At 44.6% G+C, this 10,196-nt stretch overlaps 1 protein-coding gene across 1 annotated transcript; it reads left to right on the top strand.

Moving 5' to 3' along the window:
• Positions 1–954: 954 nt before the first annotated feature.
• LOC139235537 (probable G-protein coupled receptor 139) lies at positions 955–9,962 on the top strand. The gene is made up of 2 exons (XM_070866598.1): positions 955–1,024; positions 9,061–9,962. The coding sequence occupies exons 1-2, from the start codon at positions 955–957 to the stop codon at positions 9,960–9,962; spliced, it is 972 nt and encodes a 323-aa protein (XP_070722699.1).
• The last annotated feature ends 234 nt before the right edge of the window (positions 9,963–10,196 follow it).

Raw genomic sequence — 10,196 nt, 5'->3', positions numbered from 1 at the left:
CATCAGTCATTGAAGGTTGGCATGCAGGTACAGCAGGCGGTTAAGAAAGCAAATGGCATGTTGGCCTTCATAGCGAGGGGATTTGAGTACAGGGGCAGTGCGGTGTTACTACATTTGTACAATGCCTTGGTGAGGCCACACCTCGAGTATTGTGTACAGTTTTGGCCTCCTAATTTGAGGAAGGACATTCTTGCTATTGAGGGAGTGCAGCGAAGGTTCACCAGATTGATTCCCTGATGGCGGGACTGACATATCAAGAAAGACTGGATCAACTGGGCTTGTATTCACTGGAGTTCAGAAGAATGAGAGGGGATCTCATGGAAACATTTAAAATGTTGATGGGTTTAGACAGGTTAGATGCAGGAAAAATGTTCCCAATGTTGGGGAAGTCCAGAACCAGGGGTCATAGTCTAAGGATAAAGGGTAAGCCATTTAGGACCGAGATGAGGAGAAACGTATTCACCCAGAGAGTGGTGAACCTGTGGAATTCTCGACCACAGAAAGTTGGTGAGGGCAATTCACTAAATATATTCAAAAAGGAGTTAGATTTGTCCTTACTACTAGGGGGATCATGGGGTATGGCTACAAAGCAGGAATGGGGCACTAAAGTTGCATATTCAGCCATGAACTCACTGAATGGCGGTACAGACTCGAAGGGCCGATTGGCCTACTCCTGCACCTATTTTATTTGTTTATATGTTTCTATGTATGTAGTGTTCACGGCTCCGTTCCATCATGGGAACTGCATGACATTTTCCAATAGATGTCTGCATTACACTTGAAAACATATTCTATTTCAGGAAACATCAACGTGAAAGCGAATTGTTTGTTCAGATGACTGTAACTAATATGCAAGGTGAAACAATCTAATTGTATCTCTGGGGTTTAACACAAATCATAAATAAGGGACCATTTACGTTGGAAAGATCTCGAGCAGATCGGCTCTTACAAAAAATGCATTCACCAGCAAATGGTCAGATATTTGCGATTTACTATCCTGTCCTTGCAGCTATCGGGGTTCCAGGTGAGATATGAAGGTAATTCTAGAGCTCATCATTTAACTGTCTGGACTGGGATTTTCTGAATGTGTTCTCAATGTTTTTCTGTAACCCAACCTTCTATTTTTATTAGGAAGGGTATTTTATTGAAATTCTTAAATGATCCGCATCTGCAAGTAATTTTTCAACCAGCCAGACCCGCACCACCTGGAGGCTATACATTTATGTTCATACAGTGAGTTAGCATTTTCAAAAATGGACTGGTGTGAACACCCGCACAGAGTGAAATAGACCTACCTGAACACCGAGCTGACAATCGGAATGTAACTGTGTCTGAATACTGATACACAGGAACAGACCTGCCCGAACACCGAGCTGACAATCAGACTGTAACCTTCTCTAAATACTGACAAACAGTGAGACAACCCGAACACCGCGATGACAATCAGACTGTAACCGTGTCTGAATACTGACACAGTGACAGACCTACCCGAACACAGAGCTGACAATCAGACTGTAACTGTGTCTGAATACTGACACAGTGGCAGACCTACCCGAACACCGAGCTGACAATCAGGCTGTAACCATGTCTGAATACTGATAAAAGATAGAAAGAAGAAAAGTAAAAGTGGAGGGCAAAAGGGGCCACATTACAGCAACATTCTAAACGGGCAAAGGGTGTTAAAAAGTCAAGCCTGAAGGCTCTGTGCCTCAATGCGACTAGTATTCGGAATAAGGTGGACGAATTAACTGCGCAGATAGCAGTTAACGGATCTGATGTAATTGGCATCACAGAGACATGTCTCCAGGGTGACCAAGTATGGGAACTCAACATCCAGGGATATTCAACATTTAGGAGCAATAGACAGAAAGGAAAAGGAGGTGGGATGCCGTTGCTGGTTAAAGAGGAAATTAATGCAATAATAAGGAAGGACATTGGCTTGGATGATGCGGAATCTGTATGGATGGAGCTACGGAATAGCAAAGGGCAGTAAACGCTAGTGGGAGTTGTGTACAGACCAACGAACACGAGTAATGAGGATGGGAACAGCATCAAACAAGAAATTAGGGATGCATGCAATAAAGGTACAGCAGTTATCATGAGCGACTTTAATCTACATATTGATTGGGCTAACCAAACTGGTAGCAATACGGTGGAGGAGGATTTCCTGCAGTGTATTAGGAATGGTTGTCCAGAGCAATATGTCGAGGAACCAACTAGTTTGCTGGCTTTCCTAGTTTGGGTGATGTGTACTGAGAAAGGACTGATTAACAAACTTGTTGTGCTACGCCCCTTGGGGAAGAGTGACCATAATATGATGGAATTCTTTATGAAGATGGAGAGTGACACAGTTAATTCAGCGACTAGGGTCCTGAACTTGGGGAAAGGTAACTTTGATAGTATGAGACATGAATTTGCTAGAATAGACTGGCGAGTGATACATAAAAGGTTGACGGATAGGCAGTGGCAAACATTTAAAGATCACATGGATGAACTTCAACAATTGTACATCCCTGTCTGGAGTAAAAATAAAATGGGGAAGGTGGCTCAACCTTAGCTAACAAGGGAAATTCAGAATAGTGTTAAGTCCAAGGAAGAGGCATATAAATTGGCCAGAAAAAGCAGCAAACCTGAGGACTTGGAGAATTTTCTAACACGGCAGAGGAGGACAAAGGGTTTACTTAGGAGGGGGAAAATAGAGTATGAGTGGAACCTTGCTGGGAACATAAAAACTGACTGCAAAAGCTTGTATAAATATGTGAAGAGGAAAAGATTAGTGAAAACAAACGTCGGTCCCTTTTATTCAGATTCACGTGAATTTACAATGGGGAACAAAGAAATGGCAGACCAGTTAAACAAATACATTGGTTCTGTTCTCCCGAAGGAAGACACAAGTAACCTTCCAGAAATATTAGGGGACCGAGGGCCTGGTGAGAAGGAGGAACTGAAGGATATCCTTATAAAGTGGGAAATTGTGTTTGGGAAATTGATGGGATTGAAGGCCGATAAATCCCCGGGGCCTGATAGTCTGCATCCCAGAATACTTAAGGAAGTGGCCATAGAAATAATGGATGCATTGGCGATCATTTTCCAACATTCTATCGAAGCTGGATCAGTTCCTATGGACTGGAGGGCAGCAAATGTAACACTACTTTTTAAAAAATGAGGGAGAGAGAAAACGGGTAATTATAGACCAGTCAGCCTGAGATCAGTAGTGTGCAAAATGTTGGAATCAATAATTAAAGATGAAATAGCAGCGCATTTGAAAAGCAGTGACAGGATCGGTCCAAGTCAGCATGCATTTATGAAAGGGAAATCATGCTTGACAAATCTTCTGGAATTTTTGATGATGTAACTAGTAAAGTCGACAAGGGAGAACCAGTGGATGTAGTGTATTTGGACTTTCAAAAGGCTTTTGACCAGGTCCCACCCAAGAAATTGGTGTGCAGCATCAAAGCATATGGTATTGGGGGTCAGGTACTGACGTGGGTAGAGAACTGGTTGGCAGACAGGAAGCAGAGAGTCGGGATAAACGGGTCCTTTTCAGAGTTGCAGGCAGTGATTTGTGGGATGCCGCAGGGCTCATGACTCGGACCCCAGCTCTTTAGAATATACATTTGTGATTTAGATGAAGTAATTGAGAGTAATATCTCCAAGTTTTCAGATGACACTAAACTGCGTAACGGTGTGAGCTGTGAGGAGGACGCTAAAAGGCTTCAGGGTGATTGGACAGGTTAGGTGAATGAGCAAATGCATGGCAGATGCAGTATAATGTGGATGAATGTGAGGTTATCCAATCTGTGGTCAAAAACACGAAGGCAGAATATTATCTGAATGGTGGAAGATTAGGAAAGGGGGAGGTGCACTGAGACCTTGGTGTCATGGTTCATCAGTCGTTGAAAGTTGGCATGCAGGTGCAGCAGGCAGTGAAGAAGGTAAATGGTACGTTGGCCTTCATAGCGAGGGGATTTGTATTGGAGCAGGGAGGTCTTACTACAGTTGTACGGGGCCTTGGTGAGGCCTCACCTGGAATATTGTTTTCAGTTTTCGTCTCCTAACCTGAGGAAGGACGTTCTTGCTATTGAGGGAGTACAGCGAAGGTTCACCAGACTGATTCCCGGCATGGAGGGACTGACATATGAGGAGAGACTGGATCAACTGGGCCTTTATACATTGCAGTTTAGAAGGATGAGAAGGGATCTCATCTAAACTTACAAGATTCTGACGGGACTGGACAGGTTAGCTCCAGCATATCTTTCGTCACTGAAAGAGCTTCAAAAAGATTACACGAGGTCCACAATAAAACGATTCTGTGCTTTACAATTATATTTAAATTCATCTGTTTATATCCATTGCTTTGAATTCGGCGTCAGTTTAATGCTCATCTGTCATTGCTCTGGGGATCTCGTTCACAATCGGGCTGACTTTCTTCCATCTACTGCTGCTGTCTCGGTGTAATCAATTCAAACTGGTTGTAAATGGAGATTCTTTTATAGCACTTTGAGTGTAAATGTTGCATTGTTATAAATTAGCAATGTTGCTGGGCCTTATTTCCAGTTATCTAATTTGGTACAGAACGATTCATAATGGCTTTAGTTTCTGAGGTGCGAGTCTACGGATAACTTGGCTATCCCTTGTGTTAAAGTTGATTTAATTCAATTACTGAGGCAACTCGAAAGATGCATTCAGATATGTATATCTGTGTACTGGCCTGATACTTTTTTGGTACAAATGACGCGCACGTTTCCTGGACAGTAACTATTGAGTGTTAGTGATTTTATTGCACAACATGACCTGAAAAATTGATTTATTTCTAGACGTGACAGTGTTCGTTAAAGTAAGTTTGCATTAGAGCTTTCATTGCTTACTTTCAAACGTTTAATAATTAAGAATCTACTCGCTAAATGTAATAAATACTTCAAGGAATTACTCACAAGATTAGGTAATGGTAACTTCATGTTGATAACTATCTTCAGCAAACTATCACTTAACTGATTGGTTTGATAATGAAATATCAGTGACTGAGTGTAAGTAGTGCATTTACTGATAATGTGTTAGCTCAGCGTTATTGACAACCGTTAACTAAGAATGAAAAATTCGCAGTTTCTATTAATTACGCTGTAGAACCATCAGAAGATTATGGGTTGAAGTCCACTCCAGAAGGTTCACCACAAAATCAAGTCTGACACTCCAGTTCAGTGCTGGGAGAGCGTGGCACTGTCAGAGGTGCTGTGTTTCAGATGAGACGTAAAACTGAGCCACCATCTGCTCTCTCAGGTAGATGTTAAAGTTTCCATGGCAAGAAGAGCAGAAGAGTTATCGCCGGATTCCTGGGCAATATTTAACCCTCAATCAACAAATCTAAAAAAGAAAATCTGTTCATCATCACATTGCTGTTTGTGGAAGCTTGTAATATGGTAATTGGCTGTCCCGTTTCTTACATTACGAAAGTGAATACACTTCAAAAGTACTTAATTGGCTTAAAACGTTTTGAGACATCGTGAGGTCGTGAAAGGTGCAATATAATTGCAAGTCTTTCTTTCTTTTTGTCGCCATCGTTCAGTGAAATCTTGTCCTGCTCTTGGAATGAGCTACTCTGGGATTCTCTTTTTTAAATGCTGTTCAACTCCACTTGTTACTTCTATTCTTTGCTAATGTTCCAGACCGTTGCCCTCTCCAGTCAACCCTCCATTGCTATCCATGGCACCGGTCCAAAGACCGGGATGAGGGACTTCAATTACTTGCAGAGACGAGAGAAACTCGGCTAGTGGCCCTTGGAGCAGAGAAGGTTAAGGGTAGATTTAATCGATGTGTTCAAAACCATGTAGGGCTTTGACAAACTAAATCATGAGAAACGGTTTACAGTGGCAGAAAGGTCGGGACCCAGAGGTCACAGATTTAAGGTGATTGGCAAATAAAACAGAGGTGAGATGAGGAATAATTTTTTATGTAGCGTGTTGTTGTGATCTGGAATGCAATGCTGAAAGGGTGGTGGAGGCACATTCAATAGTAACTTTCTAAAGGGAATTCGATAAGTACTCTAAGGTGGAAATAGCACGGTTCCGAGAGGAGAACAGGGGATAGCTCTGTCAAAGAGCCTGCACAGGCACGATGGGCCGAATGGTTAACTTCTGTGCTGTATCATTCTCTGCTTGGCCCGCGGCCTCCTACTTCAGTTTGGAGCAACCCCTTGGTCATTTTACTGGAGCCGGTCAACCAGTGGCTCATTTGCTCCTCCACGATGTTTCCGTGTAACTCCTAATCCCATCTTCAAACCGGGAGCCAAAATCCAAATTTAACCCGACCGTTCATCATCCCTGGTGGCACGGTCCACATTCACCACCTCTGAAATGATTCACAACATTTAACGTGTCTTTTACAATCTGCTTCTTGTTGCATGTCCGATTCTGAATGGATGGCTCACATTAAACACTCCGTCACCACCTATCCCGCAGGCTATAAGCTCATCCCCGACTGTCTCTTAGTGGCTCCCATTAAACGCTCCCTCAACACGTTTCACGCAGGTTCTAGACAGACCCCGGCTCTCACTGAGTGGCTCCCATTAAACGCTCCCTCACCAACTATGCCGCAGGTTATAAGCTCACCCCCGGCTGTCACTGAATGACTCACATTAAACGATCCCTCACCACCTATCCAATGAGTTTTAGACTCACCCCCAGCTCTCACTGAGTGGCTCACAGTAAACGCTCCCTCACTACCTATCCCACAAGTTATGGACTAACACCCGGCGCTCACTGACTGACTCACACTAAACGCTCCCTCACTACCTATCCCACAAGTTATGGACTCAGCCCCGGCTCTCATTGAGTGGCTCACACTATACTCTCCCTCACCTTCTATCCCACAGGTTATGGACTCACCCCCAGCTCTCATTAAGTGGATCTCATTAAACGCTCCCTCACCACCTATCCCGCAGTTTATAGGCTCACCCCCGGCTCTCAAGGAGTAGCTTACACTATACACTCCCTCACCACCTATCCCGCAGTTTATTGGCTCATCCCCGGCTCTCAAGGAGTGCTTAATCTATACGCTCCCTGACCACCTATGCCACAAGTTATAGACTCAACCCCGGTTCTCACTGAGTGGTTCGCATTAAACACTCCCTCACCACCTATCCCGTAGGTTATAGACTCATCCCCGGCTGTCACTGAGTAGCTCCCATTAAACGCTCCCTCACCACCGAACCCACAGGTTATGGACACACCCCCGGCTGTCACAGAGTGGCTCATGTTAAACGCTCCCTGAACACGTATCACGCATATTATAGACTGACCACGGCTCTCACTGAGTGGCTCCCATTAAACTTCCCTCACCAGCTATTCATCAGGTTATAAACTCACCCCCGGCGGTCACTGAATGGCTCCCATTAAACGTGCCCTCACCACCTATCCAATGGGTTATAGACTCACCCCCAGCTCTCACTGACTGGCTGAGACTAAACGCTCCCTCACCACCTATCCCGCAGTTTATAGACTCACCTCAGCTCTCATGGAGTGGCTCACACTATATGCTCCCTCACCACCTATCCCCCACTTTATAGGCTCACCCCCGGCTCTCACTGAGTGGTTCCCATTAAACGCTCCCTCACCACCTGTCCAATGGGTTATAGACTCACCACCAGCTCTCACTGAGTGGCTCACACTAAATGCTCCCTCACCACTTGTCCCGCATTTTATAGACTCACCCCCGGCACTCATTGAGTGACTCCCATTAAACGCTCCCTCACCACCTATCCCGCAGTTTATAGACTCACCTCGGCTCTCATGGAGTGTATTACACTATACGCTCCCTCACCAGCTATCCCACAGTTTATAGGCTCACCCCCGGCTCTCACTGAGTGCTTCACATTAAATGCACCCTCACCACCAATCCCTCAGGTTATGAACTCGCACCCGGCGCTCACTGACTGGCTCCCATTAAACGCTCCCTCACCACCTATCCTACAGGTTATGGACTCACCCCCGGCTCTCACCGAGTGGCTCCCATTAAACACTCTCTCACCACTTATCGCGCAATTTATAGACTCACCCCCAGCTCTCAAGAAGTGGCTCACACTATACGCTCCCTCACCTTCTATCTTACAGGTTATGGACTCACCTCTGGCTCTCACTGAGTGGCTCCCATACAACGCTCCCTCACCACTTATCCTGCAGTTTATAGGCTCAACCCAGCTGTCACTGACAGGTTCTCTGCAATGCCGCCTTTACAGTGATACTGCATACCATGACACTGTCTAATGTTCAAGGAACAACTGGACCGAGTGCTGGGAGTTGTGCCCTGGCCAACATTTGTCCCTCAACCAATATCACAAAGGTGCAGTTTGCTGGTCAATGATCTCATTGCCTTTTTTCACCGCCCATTAGCAGAATAGCTACTCCATTAACCAGATAGCAACAGTCGTAATTTGGAGTCATTCCATATGGGGATTTTACGATTCTCCTGAGGTGTAAATAGCAGTCGATCGCACTCTTTCTACCATCAATTTTCAAGGTGACATTATGTTTAGCTTGTCCTATTTAATGTTGGGATAAATTATTCATTAACTATTAGTTTATTTCTGTTCTTTATTATGGTCAGTTTCGCTCTCCTTCTCTTTTTGTGCCGAGTTCAGGCGATTATAGCTTCACGTCTATCGAGCAAAACGCTTTCCCTGCGATTCCATATTGTTCCGTATTTAGTGAAGCTCTGCTGATCTGGCAAATTGATTGGATTCCATCAACTGATCAGGTAATGAACTCAGAAACCATGTCCAGTCAAACTAAGATTTTGAATGGCTATGGAGGCTGGGTCACTGAAGATAATTAAGGCGGAGATAAACAGATTTTTGAGCGATAAGTGAAAGAAGGTTTCGGGGGGGTGGGCAGGAAGTGGAGCTGATCCATGATCAAATCAGCCATGATCTTATTAAATGGCGGAGCAGGCCCGGGGGAGGGGGGTGCGGTTGGAGGCAAATGGCCTACTCCTGCTCCTATTTCATATGTGCTTATGTTCTTATGATGGTAGTCTGATGTGTAATTTCCATTTTGCTCCTTTTTGCAGCGAACATCGCGGCGATTGTGATCCTGTCCCGAGGAAGGTGCGGTCTCTCCAGGTGTATCACTCGGTACCTGGTGTTCATGGCGGTGACCGATCTCCTGGTGATTATCACCGCTGTGATATTGAATAGAATTGGTGGTATCTATTTCCGGAATAGCATTCTGTCCACCACACCAGCGTGCAGCATCAGCACTGTGCTCATTTATTCATCAAGAGACAGTTCTGTCTGGTTAACGGTCGCGTTCACCTTTGATCGATTTGTGGCCATTTGTTGCCAGAAGCTGAAAACAAAATACTGCACCGAGACAACGGCGGCTGTGGTGATAGGAGCGGTCTGTGCCCTGAGTTGTTTAAAAAACATCCCTTTCTACTTCACGTATGAGCCATTGTTTACTATTAATAATGTGGCCTGGTACTGCAACATAAAACTTACTTTTTATTTTTCACCCGCTTGGACAGCGTTTGACTGGCTGGACCGTATTCTAACCCCGTGTGCACCGTTCCTCCTGATGTTACTGCTCAATGCTGTGACCGTCAGATACATTCTAGGGGCCAGTAGGGCCCGCAGGAGACTCCGGGCCCAAAACAATGGAGAGAGTCAGAGTGATCCAGAGATGGAGAGCCGGCGAAAGTCCATAATTTTACTCTTCACCATCTCGGGAAGTTTCATCCTGTTGTGGTTGACGTATGTTATCAATTTTCTCTATGTCCGAATTGAAAACAATAATTATTTCAATGACCCCAAATTTGTTCTGCAGGAAAGTGGAAACATGCTTCAGCTCCTAAGCTGCTGCACTAACATGTTTATTTATACAGTGACTCAGAGTAACTTCAGACAGCAGTTAAAGAACGCGCTGAAATATCCATTGAATCTAGTTGTTAAATTACTTCTACAACGAAACTAGCTATTCCAGCACTCAACCTCCATTAAGCTCTGCACTGTAGTCTTTCGTTCCAATTCTCCAAACCCGCTGGTCATTCCTATTCTCCACAGTGGAAACATACACTTTATCACCCAATTTAATGTTGTAAACTGATTTATTTTATTTCCAAGTGACCCGTCATGTCCTATGGATGCTGACACTTACCTTCGTGCAGTAAGTCAGTTGTATCTTTAGGAATAGCTTGGTTTTTGAGGT

Source organism: Pristiophorus japonicus, chromosome 23 (assembly GCF_044704955.1).
Source record: "Pristiophorus japonicus isolate sPriJap1 chromosome 23, sPriJap1.hap1, whole genome shotgun sequence".
Lineage (NCBI taxonomy): Eukaryota > Metazoa > Chordata > Chondrichthyes > Pristiophoridae > Pristiophorus > Pristiophorus japonicus.
Note: the sequence above shows the minus strand (reverse complement) of the source record. Positions and strands in the feature narration are given on the sequence as shown.

Bases quoted from the DNA above. Each gene is read 5' to 3' on its own strand.
- LOC139235537 (XM_070866598.1), top strand. From the start codon at position 955: ATGCATTCACCAGCAAATGGTCAGATATTTGCGATTTACTATCCTGTC. The intron at 1,025-9,060 runs GTGAGATATGAA...TCCTTTTTGCAG, and splicing joins TGCAGCTATCGGGGTTCCAG to CGAACATCGCGGCGATTGTG.